Below are 13,657 nucleotides of genomic sequence, written 5' to 3'. Positions count from 1 at the left end.
GGGGAGTGTGAGGGGACAGTGGGAAGGACGGGCAGTGTGAGGGGACAGTGGGAGCGACGGGGGAGTGTGAGGGGACGGTGGGAGGGACGGGGGAGTGTGAGGAGACGGTGGGAGGGACGGTAGCGTGAGGGGGGACAGTGGGCTGGACGGGTTAGTGTGAGGGGACAGTGAGAGGAACGGCGGGTGTGAGGGGACAGTGGGAGGGACGGGGGAGTGTGAGGGGACAGTGGGAGGGACGGAGGAGTGTGAGGGGACAGTGGGAGGGACGCGGGGTGTGAGGGGGGACAGTGCGAGGGACGGGGAGTGTGAGGGGACAGTGGGAAGGACGGGGAGTGTGAGGTGACAGTGGGAGAGACGGGGGAGTGTGAGGCGACGGTGGGAGGTACGGGGGATTGTGAGGGGACGATGGGAGGGACGGGGGGTGTGAGGGGACGGTGGGAGGGACGGGGGAGTGTGAGGGGTCGGTGGGAGGGACGGGGGTGTGAGGGGACGGTGGGAGGGACGGGGGAGTGTGAGGGGTCGGTGGGAGGGACGGGGGGTGTGAGGGGACAGTGGGAAGGACGGGAGAGTGTGAGGGGACGGTAGGAGGGACGGGAGAGTGAGGGGGGACAGTGGGAGGGACGGGGGGGTGTGAGCGGACGGTGGGAGGGACGGGGGAATGTGAGGGGACGGTGAGAGTGTGAGGGGACGGTGGGAGGGACGGGGGGGTGTGAGCGGACGGTGGGAGGGACGGGGGAATGTGAGGGGACGGTGAGAGGGACGGGAGAGTGTGAGGGGACGGTGGGAGGGACGGGGGGGTGTGAGCGGACGGTGGGAGGGACGGGGGAATGTGAGCGTACGGTGAGAGGGACGGGGGAGTGTGAGGGGACGGTGGGAGGGACGGGAGAGTGTGAGGGGACAGTGGGAGGGACGGGGGGGTGTGAGCGGACGGTGGGAGGGACGGGGGAATGTGAGGGGACGGTGAGAGGGACGCGGGAGTGTGAGGGGACGGTGGGATGGACGGGAGAGTGAGGGGGGACAGTGGGATGGACGGGGGAGCGTGAGGGGACGGACGGGGAATGGGAGGGGCAGTGGGAGGGACGGAGAGTGTGAGGGGACGGTGGGAGGGACGGGGAGTGTGAGGGGACAGTGGGAGGGACGGGGGGGTGTGAGGGGATGGTGGGAGGGACGGGGGAGTGTGAGGGGACGGTGGGATGGACGGGGGAGTGTGAGGGGACGGTGGGAGGGACGGGGGGTGTGAGGGGACAGTGGGAGGGACGGGGAGTGTGAGGGGACGGTGGGATGGACGGGGGAGTGTGAGGGGACGGTGGGAGGGACGGGGAGTGTGAGGGGACGGTGGGAGGGACGGGGGGCGTGAGGGCACATTGGGAGGGACGGGGGAGTGTGAGGGGACGGTGGGAGGGACGGGGAGTGTGAGGGGACGGTGGGATGGACGGGGGAGTGTGGGGGGACAGTGGGAGGGACGGGAGAGTGTGAGGGGTCGGTGGGAGGGACGGGGGGTGTTAGGGGGGACAGTGGGAGGGACGGGGAGTGTGAGGGGACAGTGGGAGGGACGGGGAGTGTGGGGGGACAGTGGGAGGGACGGGAGAGTGTGAGGGGATAGTGGGAGGGACGGGGAGTGTGAGGGGACGGTGGGAGGGACGGGGGAGTGTGAGGGGACGGTGGGAGGGACAGGAGAGTGAGGGGGAACAGTGGGAGGGACGGGGGAGTGTGAGGGGACAGTGGGACGGACGGGGAGTGTGATGGGACGGTGGAAGGGACGGGAGAGTGAGGGGGGACAGTGGGATGGACGGGGGAGTGTGAGGGGATGGACGGGGAGTGTGAGGGGCAGTGGGAGGGACGGGGAGTGTGAGGGGACGGTGAGAGGGACGGGGCAGTGTGAGGGGACAGTGGGAGGGACGGAGGAGTGTGAGGGGACAGTGGGAGGGACAGGAGAGTGTGAGGGGACAGTGGGAGGGACGGGGAGTGTGAGGGGACGGTGGGAGGGACGGAGGAGTGTGAGGCGACGGTGGGAGGGACGGGAGAGTGAGGGGGGGACAGTGGGAGGGACGGGGGAGTGCGAGGGGACAGTGGGAGGGACGGGGAGTGGGAGGGGACGGATGGGGAGTGTGAGGGGACGGTGGGATGGACAGGAGAGTGTGAGGTGACAGTGGGAGGGACGAAGAGTGGGAGGGACGGGGAGTGTGAGGGGATGGACTGGGATTGTGAGGGGACAGTGGGTGAGACGGGGAGTGTGAGGGGACAGTGGGTTGGACGGGGAGTGTGAGGAGACAGTGGGGGGGCGGGGAGTGTGAGGGGATGGATGGGGAGTGTGAGGGGACAGTGGGAGGGACGGGGGAGTGTGAGGGGACAGTGGGAGGGACGGGAGAGTGTGAGGGGACAGTGGGAGGGACGGGGAGTGTGAGGGGACAGTGGGAGGGACGGGAGAGTGTGAGGGGATAGTGGGAGGGACGGGGAGTGTGAGGGGACAGTGGGAGGGACGGGAGAATGTGAGGGGACAGTGGGAGGGACGGGGAGTGTGAGGAGACGGTGGGAGGGACAGGGGAGTGTGGGGGGACAGTGGGAGGGACGGGGAGTGTGAGGGGACAGTGGGAGGGACGGGAGAATGTGAGGGGACAGTGGGAGGGACGGGGAGTGTGAGGAGACGGTGGGAGGGACAGGAGAGTGTGAGGGGACAGTGGGAGGGACGGGGAGTGTGAGGGGACGGTGGGAGGGACGGAGGAGTGTGAGGCGACGGTGGGAGGGACGGGAGAGTGAGGGGGGGACAGTGGGAGGGACGGGGGAGTGCGAGGGGACAGTGGGAGGGACGGGGAGTGGGAGGGGACGGATGGGGAGTGTGAGGGGACGGTGGGATGGACAGGAGAGTGTGAGGGGACAGTGGGAGGGACGAAGAGTGGGAGGGACGGGGAGTGTGAGGGGATGGACTGGGATTGTGAGGGGACAGTGGGTGAGACGGGGAGTGTGAGGGGACAGTGGGTTGGACGGGGAGTGTGAGGAGACAGTGGGGGGGCGGGGAGTGTGAGGGGATGGATGGGGAGTGTGAGGGGACAGTGGGAGGGACGGGGGAGTGTGAGGGGACAGTGGGAGGGACGGGAGAGTGTGAGGGGACAGTGGGAGGGACGGGGAGTGTGAGGGGACAGTGGGAGGGACGGGAGAGTGTGAGGGGATAGTGGGAGGGACGGGGAGTGTGAGGGGACAGTGGGAGGGACGGGAGAATGTGAGGGGACAGTGGGAGGGACGGGGAGTGTGAGGAGACGGTGGGAGGGACAGGGGAGTGTGGGGGGACGGTGGTAGGGACGGGCAGTGTGAGGGGACAGTGGGAGGGACGGGGAGTGTGAGGAGACGGTGGGAGGGACGGAGAGTGTGTGGGGACAGTGGGAGGGACTGTAGAGTGGGAGGGGATAGTGGGAGGGAAGGGGAGTGTGAGGGGACAGTGGGAAGGACGGGCAGTGTGAGGGGACAGTGGGAGCGACGGGGGAGTGTGAGGGGACGGTGGGAGGGACGGGGGAGTGTGAGGAGACGGTGGGAGGGACGGTAGCGTGAGGGGGGACAGTGGGCTGGACGGGTTAGTGTGAGGGGACAGTGAGAGGAACGGCGGGTGTGAGGGGACAGTGGGAGGGACGGGGGAGTGTGAGGGGACAGTGGGAGGGACGGAGGAGTGTGAGGGGACAGTGGGAGGGACGCGGGGTGTGAGGGGGGACAGTGCGAGGGACGGGGAGTGTGAGGGGACAGTGGGAAGGACGGGGAGTGTGAGGTGACAGTGGGAGAGACGGGGGAGTGTGAGGCGACGGTGGGAGGTACGGGGGATTGTGAGGGGACGATGGGAGGGACGGGGGGTGTGAGGGGACGGTGGGAGGGACGGGGGAGTGTGAGGGGTCGGTGGGAGGGACGGGGGTGTGAGGGGACGGTGGGAGGGACGGGGGAGTGTGAGGGGTCGGTGGGAGGGACGGGGGGTGTGAGGGGACAGTGGGAAGGACGGGAGAGTGTGAGGGGACGGTAGGAGGGACGGGAGAGTGAGGGGGGACAGTGGGAGGGACGGGGGGGTGTGAGCGGACGGTGGGAGGGACGGGGGAATGTGAGGGGACGGTGAGAGGGACGGGAGAGTGTGAGGGGACGGTGGGAGGGACGGGGGGGTGTGAGCGGACGGTGGGAGGGACGGGGGAATGTGAGGGGACGGTGAGAGGGACGGGAGAGTGTGAGGGGACGGTGGGAGGGACGGGGGGGTGTGAGCGGACGGTGGGAGGGACGGGGGAATGTGAGCGTACGGTGAGAGGGACGGGGGAGTGTGAGGGGACGGTGGGAGGGACGGGAGAGTGTGAGGGGACAGTGGGAGGGACGGGGGGGTGTGAGCGGACGGTGGGAGGGACGGGGGAATGTGAGGGGACGGTGAGAGGGACGGGGGAGTGTGAGGGGACGGTGGGATGGACGGGAGAGTGAGGGGGGACAGTGGGATGGACGGGGGAGCGTGAGGGGACGGACGGGGAATGGGAGGGGCAGTGGGAGGGACGGAGAGTGTGAGGGGACGGTGGGAGGGACGGGGAGTGTGAGGGGACAGTGGGAGGGACGGGGGGGTGTGAGGGGATGGTGGGAGGGACGGGGGAGTGTGAGGGGACGGTGGGATGGACGGGGGAGTGTGAGGGGACGGTGGGAGGGACGGGGGGTGTGAGGGGACAGTGGGAGGGACGGGGAGTGTGAGGGGACGGTGGGATGGACGGGGGAGTGTGAGGGGACGGTGGGAGGGACGGGGAGTGTGAGGGGACGGTGGGAGGGACGGGGGGCGTGAGGGCACATTGGGAGGGACGGGGGAGTGTGAGGGGACGGTGGGAGGGACGGGGAGTGTGAGGGGACGGTGGGATGGACGGGGGAGTGTGGGGGGACAGTGGGAGGGACGGGAGAGTGTGAGAGGTCGGTGGGAGGGACGGGGGGTGTTAGGGGGGACAGTGGGAGGGACGGGGAGTGTGAGGGGACAGTGGGAGCGACGGGGAGTGTGAGGGGACGGTGGGATGGACGGGGGAGTGTGGGGGGACAGTGGGAGGGACGGGAGAGTGTGTGGGTACTGTGGGAGGGAAGGGGGAGTGTGAGGGGACGGGGGAGCGTGAGGGGACAGTTGGAGGGACGGGGAGGGGGAGGGACGGGGGAGTGGGAGGGGACGGGGGAGTGTGAGGGGACGGTGGGAGGGACAGGAGAGTGAGGGGGGACAGTGGGAGGGACGGGGGACTGTGAGGGGACAGTGGGACGGACGGGGGAGTGTGAGGGGACGGTGGAAGGGACGGGAGAGTGAGGGGGGACAGTGGGATGGACGGGGGAGTGTGAGGGGACGGACGGGGAGTGTGAGGGGCAGTGGGAGGGACGGGGAGTGTGAGTTGACGGTGGGAGGGACGGGGCAGTGGGAGGGGACAGTGGGAGGGACGGAGGAGTGTGAGTGGACAGTGGGAGGGACAGGAGAGTGTGAGGGGACAGTGGGAGGGATGGGGGAGTGTGAGGGGACGGTGGGAGTGACGGAGGAGTGTGAGGGGACAGTGGGAGGGATGGGGGAATGTGAGGGGACAGTGGGATGGACGGGGGAGTGAGAGGGGACGGACGGGGAGTGTGAGCTGCAGTGGGAGGGACGGGGAGTGTGAGGGGTCGGTGGGAGCGACGGGGGAGTGTGAGGTGACAGTGGGAGAGACGAGGGAGTGTGAGGCGACGGTGGGAGGGACGGGAGAGTGAGGGGGGACAGTGGGAGGGACGGGGAAGTGTGAGGGGACAGTGGGAGGGACGGGGAGTGGGAGGGGACGGATGGGGAGTGTGAGGGGACGGTGGGATGGACAGCAGAGTGTGAGGGGACAGTGGGAGGGACGATGAGTGTGAGGGGACAGTGGGAGGGACGGGGAGTGTGAGGGGATGGACAGGGATTGTGAGGGGACAGGGGGAGAGACGGGGAGTGCGAGGGGACAGTGGGAGGGGCGGGGAGTGTGAGGGGACAGTGGGAGGGACGGGGGAGTGTGAGGGGACAGTGGGAGGGACGGGGGAGTGTGAGGGGACAGTGGGACGGGGGAGTGGGAGGGGACAGTGGGAGGGACGGGGAGTGTGAGGCGACGGTGGGATGGACGGGGATTGTGAGGGGACGGTGGGAGGGACGGGGGGTGTGAGGGCACAGTGGGAGGGACGGGGGAGTGTGAGGGGACGGTGGGAGGGTCGGGGGAGTGTGAGGGGACAGTGGGAGGGACGGGGGAGTGTGAGGGGACAGTGGGACGGGGGAGTGGGAGGGGACAGTGGGAGGGACGGGGAGTGTGAGGCGACGGTGGGATGGACGGGGATTGTGAGGGGACGGTGGGAGGGACGGGGGGTGTGAGGGCACAGTGGGAGGGACGGGGGAGTGTGAGGGGACGGTGGGAGGGTCGGGGGAGTGTGAGGGGTCGGTGGGAGGGACGGGGGGTGTGAGGGGGGACAGTGGGTGGGTCCGTGAGTGTGAGAGGACAGTGCGAGGGACGGGAGAGTGAGGGGACGGTAGGAGGGACGGGACAGTGTGCGGGGACAGGGGGAGGGACAGGGAGTGTGAGGGGACAGTGGCAGGGACGGAGGGGTGTGAGCGGACGGCGGGAGGGACGGGGGAATGTGAGGGGACGGTGGGAGGGACGGGAGAGTGTGAGGGGACAGTGGGAGGGACGGGGTGGTGTGAGCAGACGGTGGGAGGGACGGGGGAATGTGAGGGGACGGTGAGAGGGACGGGGAGTGTGAGGGGACAGTGGGAGGGACGGGGGGGTGTGGGCGGACGGTGGGAGGGACGGGGGAATGTGAGGGGACGGTGAGAGGGACGGGAGAGTGTGGGGGGACAGTGGGATGGACGGGGGAGCGTGAGGGGACGGACGGGGAGTGGGAGGGGCAGTGGGAGGGACGGAGAGTGTGAGGGGACGGTAGGAGGGACGGAGGAGTGTGAGGGTACGGTGGAAGGGACGGGAGAGTGAGGGGGGACAGTGGGATGGACGGGGGAGTGTGAGGGGACGGACGGGGAGTGTGAGCGGCAGTGGGAGGGACGGGGAGTGTGAGGGGACAATGGGAGGGACGGAGGGGTGTGAGCGGACGGTGGGAGGGACGGGGGAATGTCAGGGGACGGTGGGAGGGACGGGAGAGTGAGGGGGGACAGTGGGATGGACGGGGGAGCGTGAGGGGACGGACGGGGAGTGGGAGGGGCAGTGGGAGGGACGGAGAGTGTGAGGGCGGACAGTGGGATGGACGGGGGAATGTGAGGGGACGGACGGGGAGTGTGAGCGGCAGTGGGAGGGACGTGGAGTGTGAGGGGACGGTGGGAGGGACGGGGGAGTGTGAGGTGACAGTGGGAGAGACGGGAGAGTGAGGGGGACAGTGGGAGGGACGGGGGAGTGTGAGGGGACAGTGGGGGGGACGGATGGGGAGTGTGAGGGGACGGTGGGATGGACAGGAGAGTGTGAGGGGACAGTGGGAGGGACGAGGAGTGTGAGGGGACAGTGGGAGGGACGGGGAGTGTGAGGGGATGGACGGGGATTCTGAGGGGACAGTGGGTGAGACGGGGATTGTGAGGGGACAGTGGGATGGACGGGGAGTGTGAGGAGTCAGTGGGAGGGGCGGGGAGTGTGAGGGGATCGATTGGGAGTGTGAGGGGACAGTGGGAGGGACGGGGGAGTGTGAGGGGACAGTGGGAGGGACGGGGGAGTGTGTGGGGACAGTGGGAGGGATGGGGGAGTGTGAGGGGACGGTGGGAGGGACGGGAGAGTGGGAGGGGGGAGTGGGAGGGGACAGTGGGAGGGACGGGGTGTGTGAGGGGACAGTGGGAGGGATGGACGAGTGTGGGGGGACAGTGGGAGGGACGGGGAAGTGTGGGGGGTCAGTCGAATGGACGGGGAGTGAGGGGGGACAGTGGGAGGGACGGGGGAGTGTGAGGGGACAGTGGGAGGGACGGGGGAGTGTGAGGGGACGGTGGGAGGGACGGGGGAGTGTGAGGGGACGGTGGAAGGGACGGGAGAGTGAGTGGGGACAGTGGGATGGACGGGGGAGTGTGAGGGGACAGTGAGAGGAACGGCGGGTGTGAGGGGACAGTGGGAGGGACGGGGGAGTGTGAGGGGACAGTGGGAGGGACGGAGGAGTGTGAGGGGACAGTGGGAGGGACGCGGGGTGTGAGGGGGGACAGTGCGAGGGACGGGGAGTGTGAGGGGACAGTGGGAAGGACGGGGAGTGTGAGGTGACAGTGGGAGAGACGGGGGAGTGTGAGGCGACGGTGGGAGGTACGGGGGATTGTGAGGGGACGATGGGAGGGACGGGGGGTGTGAGGGGACAGTGGGAGGGAGGGGGAGTGTGAGGGGACAGTGAGAGGGCTGGGGAGTGTGAGGAGACAGTGGGAGGGACGGGGGAGTGAGGGGACAGTGGGAGGGACGGGGAGTGTGAGGGGACGGTGGGATGGACGGAGAGTGTGAGGGGACAGTGGGAGGGACGGGGAGTGGGAGGGGCAGTGGGAGGGACGGGGAGTGTGAGGGGACAGTGGGAGGGACGGGGAGTGTGAGGGGACAGTGGGAGGGACGGGGAGTGTGAGGAGACAGTGGGAGGGACGGGGAGTGTGAGGGGGACAGTGGGAGGGACGGGAGAGTGTGTGGGTACTGTGGGAGGGAAGGGGGAGTGTGAGGGGACGGGGGAGCGTGAGGGGACAGTGGGAGGGACGGGGGAGTGGGAGGGGACGGGGGAGTGGGAGGGGACGGGGGAGTGTGAGGGGACAGTGGGAGGGACGGAGGAGTGAGTGGACAGTGGGAGGGACAGGAGAGTGTGAGGGGACAGTGGGAGGGACGGGGGAGTGTGGGGGGACAGTGGGAGGGACGGGGGAGTGTGAGGGGACGGTGGGAGGGACAGGAGAGTGTGAGGGGTCAGTGGGATGGACGGGGGAGTGAGGGGACAGTGGGATGGACGGGGGAGTGTGAGGGGACGGTGGGAGGGACGGGAGAGTGTGAGGGGTCAGTGGGATGGACGGGGGAGTGAGGGGACAGTGGGAGGGACGGGGGAGTGTGAGGGGACGGTGGGAGGGACGGGGGAGTGTGAGGGGACGGTGGAAGGGACGGGAGAGTGAGTGGGGACAGTGGGATGGACGGGGGAGTGTGAGGGGACGGACGGGGAGTGTGAGCGGCAGTGGGAGGGACGGGGAGTGTGAGGGGATGGCGGGAGGGACTGGGGAGTGTGAGGTGACAGTGGGAGAGACGGGGGAGTGTGAGGCGACGGTGGGAGGGACGGGTGAGTGAGGGGGGACAGTGGGAGGGACGGGGGAGTGTGAGGGGACGGTGGGAGGGACGGAGGAGTGTGAGGGGACGGACGGGGAGTGTGAGCGGCAGTGGGAGGGACGGGGAGTGTGAGGGGATGGTGGGATGGACGGGGAGTGTAAGGGGACGGTGGGAGGGACGGGGGTGTGAGGGGACAGTGGGATGGACGGGGAGTATGACGGGACGGTGGGATGGACGAGGAGTGTGAGGGGACAGTGGGAGGGACGGGGAGTGTGAGGGGACAGTGGGAGGGACGGGGAGTGTGAGGGGACAGTGGGAGGGATGGGGAGTGTGAGGAGACAGTGGGAGGGACGGGGAGTGTGAGGGGACGGTGGGATGGACGGGGGAGTGTGGGGGAACAGTGGGAGGGACGGGAGAGTGTGTGGGTACTGTGGGAGGGAAGGGGGAGTGGGAGGGGACAGTGGGAGGGACGGGGGAGGGGGAGGGACGGGGGAGTGAGAGGGGACGGGGGAGTGTGAGGTGACGGTGGGAGGGACAGGAGAGTGAGGGGGGACAGTGGGAGGGACGGGTGAGTGTGAGGGGACAGTGGGATGGACGGGGGAGTGTGAGGGGACGGTGGAAAGGACGGGAGAGTGAGGGGGGACAGTGGGATGGACGGGGGAGTGTGAGGGGACGGACGGGGAGTGTGAGGGGCAGTGGGACGGACGGGGAGTGTGAGTTGACGGTGGGAGGGACGGGGCAGTGTGAGGGGACAGTGGGAGGGACGGGGGAGTGTGAGGGGACGGTGGGAGGGACGGAGGAGTGTGAGGGGACGGTGGAAGGGACGGGAGAGTGAGGGGGGACAGTGGGATGGACGGGGGAGTGTGAGGGGACGGCCGGGGAGTGTGAGCGGCAGTGGGAGGGACGGGGAGTGTGAGGGGACGGTGGGAGGGACGGGGGAGTGAGAGGGGACAGTGGGAGGGACGGGGAGTGGGAGGGGATGGACGGGGGAGTGTGAGGGGACAGTGGGAGGGACGAGGGAGTGGGAGGCGACGGCGGGAAGGACAGGAGAGTGAGTGGGGACAGTGGCAGGGACGGGGGAGTGTGAGGGGACAGAGGGAGGGACGGGGAGTGGGAGGGGACGGATGGGGAGTGTGAGGGGACGGTGGGATGGACAGGAGAGTGTGAGGGGACAGTGGGAGGGACGAGGAGTGTGAGGGGACAGTGGGAGGGACGGGGAGTGTGAGGGGATGGACGGGGATTGTGAAGGAACAGTGGGAGAGACGGGGAGTGTGAGGGGACAGTGGGATGGACGGGGAGTGTGTGGAGACAGTGGGAGGGGCGGGGAGTGTGAGGGGATGGATGGGGAGTGTGAGGGGACAGTGGGAGGGACGGGGGAGTGTGAGGGGACAGTGGGAGGGACGGGGGAGTGTGTGGGGACAGTGGGAGGGATGGGGGAGTGTGAGGGGGCAGTGGGAGGGACGGGGAGTGGGAGGCGACAGTGGGAGGGACGGGGAGTGTGAGGGGACAGTGGGAGGGACGGGGAGTGGGAGGCGACAGTGGGAGGGACGGGGAGTGTGAGGGGACAGTGGGATGGATGGACGAGTGTGGGGGGAACAGTGGGAGGGACGGGGAAGTGTGGGGGGTCAGTCGAATGGACGGGAGTGAGGGGGGACAGTGGGAGGGACGGGGGTGCGTGAGGGGACAGTGGGAGAGACGGGGGAGTGTGAGGGGACAGTGGGAGGGACGGGGGAGTGTGAGTTGACGGTGGGAGGGACGGGGCAGTGTGAGGGGACAGTGGGAGGGACGGAGGAGTGTGAGTGGACAGTGGGAGGTACAGGAGAGTGTGAGGGGACAGTGGGAGGGATGGGGAGTGTGAAGGGATGATGGGAGTGTGCATGGTGAGATGATTGGACAGATGGGAAGTGCACAATGGGATGTTGCAATGGACAAGAAATGCGTTCTCAGTCTCTTTCCTCCGTTTTCCTAACAGTCGGTCCCCTCAGCATCCAGTTCGATAGGATCCCATCACTCGCCGGCATTGAGGAGAGGAACCCGTTGGTGCAGGAGGGCGGGTTTTACACCCCACCACACTGCCTGCCTCAGTACCGTACAGCTCTGATAATCCCCCACCGAAATCGGGAGACCCACCTCCGGCACTTCCTCTACTACCTCCACCCATTCCTGCAGAGGCAGCAGCTCCAGTACGGCATCTATATCATCCATCAGGTGAGACCTGGATTTGTCAAAAGGCAGTGTCACCCTCAGCCTCTCCCTCTCCCTGCCTACACTGCCTGTTCACATCCCTGTGTCTCTGTCTCACACTGTGTGCACTCACTTCCCAGGCAGGCAACCAGACTTTCAACAGGGCAAAGCTTCTCAACGTTGGGGTGAAGGAGGCTTTACGAGATGAGGAATGGGATTGTCTCTTCCTGCACGATGTTGACCTCATCCCGGAGAATGACCACAACCTCTATATCTGTGATAACCAAAATCCCAAGCATGTCTCTATTGCGATGAACAAGTTTGGATATAGGTGAGAAAGCACCCAGAAATTACTATCAAAGGAGTGTTCACTCACACCCAGGCTCTTACACACTGAAATCACTATTAAAGGAGTGTTCCTTCACACCCACGCTCACGCACACTGAAATCACCATTAAAGGAGTGTTCCTTCACACCCAGGCTCACACACACACTGAATTCACTATTAAAGGAGCGATCCTTCACACCCGGGCTCACACACACACTGAAATCACTATTAAAGGAGTGTTCCCTCACACCCAGGCTCACACACACTGAAATCACTATTAAAGGAATGTTCCTTCACACCCAGGCTCACACACACACTGAATTCACTATTAAAGGAGCGTTCCTTCACACCCGGGCTCACACACACACTGAAATCACTATTAAAGGAGTGTTCCTTCACACTCGGGCTCTCTCACACTGAAATCACTATTAAAGGAGTGTTCCCTCACACCCAGGCTCACACACACACTGAAATCACTATTAAAGGAGTGTTCCTTCACACCCGGGCTCACACACACTGAAATCACTATGAAAGGAGTGTTCCCTCACACCCAGGCTCACACACACACTGAAATCACTATTAAAGGAGTGTTCCTTCACACCCGGGCTCACACACACTGAAATCACTATTAAAGGAGTGTTCCTTCACACCCAGGCTCACACACACTGAAATCACTATTAAATGAGTGTTCCTTCACACCCAGGTTCACACACACTGAAATCACTATTGAAGGAGTGTTCCTTCGCACCCAGGCTCACACACACTGAAATCACTATTAAATGAGTGTTCCTTCACACCCAGGTTCACACACACTGAAATCACTATTAAAGGAGTGTTCCTTCACACCCAGGCTCACACACAGTCAAATCACTACTAAAGGAGTGTTCCTCACACCCGGGCTCACACACACTGAAATCACTATTAAAGGAGTGTTCCTTCACACCCGGGCTCGCACACACTGAAATCACTATTAAAGGAGTGTTCCTTCACACCCAGGCTCACACACACAGATCACTATTAAAGGAGTGTTCCTTCACACCCGGACTCACACACACACTGAATTCACTATTAAATGAGTGTTCCTTCACACCCAGGGTCACAGACACTGAAATCACTATTAAAGGAGTGTTCCTTCACACCCGGGCTCACACACACTGAAATCACTATTAAAGGAGTGTTCCTTCACACCCAGGCTCTCACACACTGAAATCACTATTAAAGGAGTGTTCCTTCACACCCGGGCTCGCACACACTGAAATCACTATTAAAGGAGTGTTCCTTCACACCCGGGCTCACACACACTGAAATCACTATTAAAGGAGTGTTCCTTCACACCCAGGCTCACACACACAGATCACTATTAAAGGAGTGTTCCTTCACACCCAGGCTCACACACACTGAAATCACGATTAAAGGAGTGTTCCTTCACACCCGGGCTCACACACACACTGAAATCACTATTAAAGGAGTGTTCCCTCACACCCGGGCTCTCTCACACTGAAATCACTATTAAAGGAGTGTTCCTCCACACCAGGGCTCACACACACTGAAATCACTATTACAAGAGTGTTCCTTCACACCCGGGCTCACACACACTGAAATCACTATTAAAGGAGTGTTCCTTCACACCCGGGCTCAAACACACTGAAATCACTATTAAAGGAGTGTTCCTCCACACCCAGGCTCACACACTGAATTCACTATTATAGGAGTGTTCCTTAACACCCAGACTCTCACACACTGAAATCACTATTAAAGGAGTGTTCCCTCACACCCTGGCTCAAACTCACTGAAATCACTATTAAAGGAGTGTTCCTCACACCCGGGCTCACACACACTGAAATCACTATTAAAGGAGCGTTCCTTCACACCCAGGCTCTCACACACTGAAATCACTATTAAAGGAGTGTTCCTTCACACCCAGGCT

The 13,657-nt window shown here is 65.0% G+C and overlaps 1 protein-coding gene across 1 annotated transcript in view; it reads left to right on the top strand.

Moving 5' to 3' along the window:
- LOC140410313 (beta-1,4-galactosyltransferase 3-like) overlaps positions 1–13,657 on the top strand; it is a 208,077-nt gene that overhangs the window by 67,213 nt on the left and 127,207 nt on the right. The window contains exons 3-4 of the mRNA XM_072498303.1: positions 11,191–11,426; positions 11,543–11,733. Coding sequence (XP_072354404.1) covers positions 11,191–11,426; positions 11,543–11,733 — 427 coding nt within the window. The remainder of the gene's footprint in view (positions 1–11,190; positions 11,427–11,542; positions 11,734–13,657) is intronic.

The sequence above is a fragment of the Scyliorhinus torazame genome, chromosome 4 (genome assembly GCF_047496885.1).
Source record: "Scyliorhinus torazame isolate Kashiwa2021f chromosome 4, sScyTor2.1, whole genome shotgun sequence".
NCBI classification, from domain to species: domain Eukaryota; kingdom Metazoa; phylum Chordata; class Chondrichthyes; order Carcharhiniformes; family Scyliorhinidae; genus Scyliorhinus; species Scyliorhinus torazame.
This window is presented reverse-complemented; position numbering and strand designations above follow the sequence as displayed.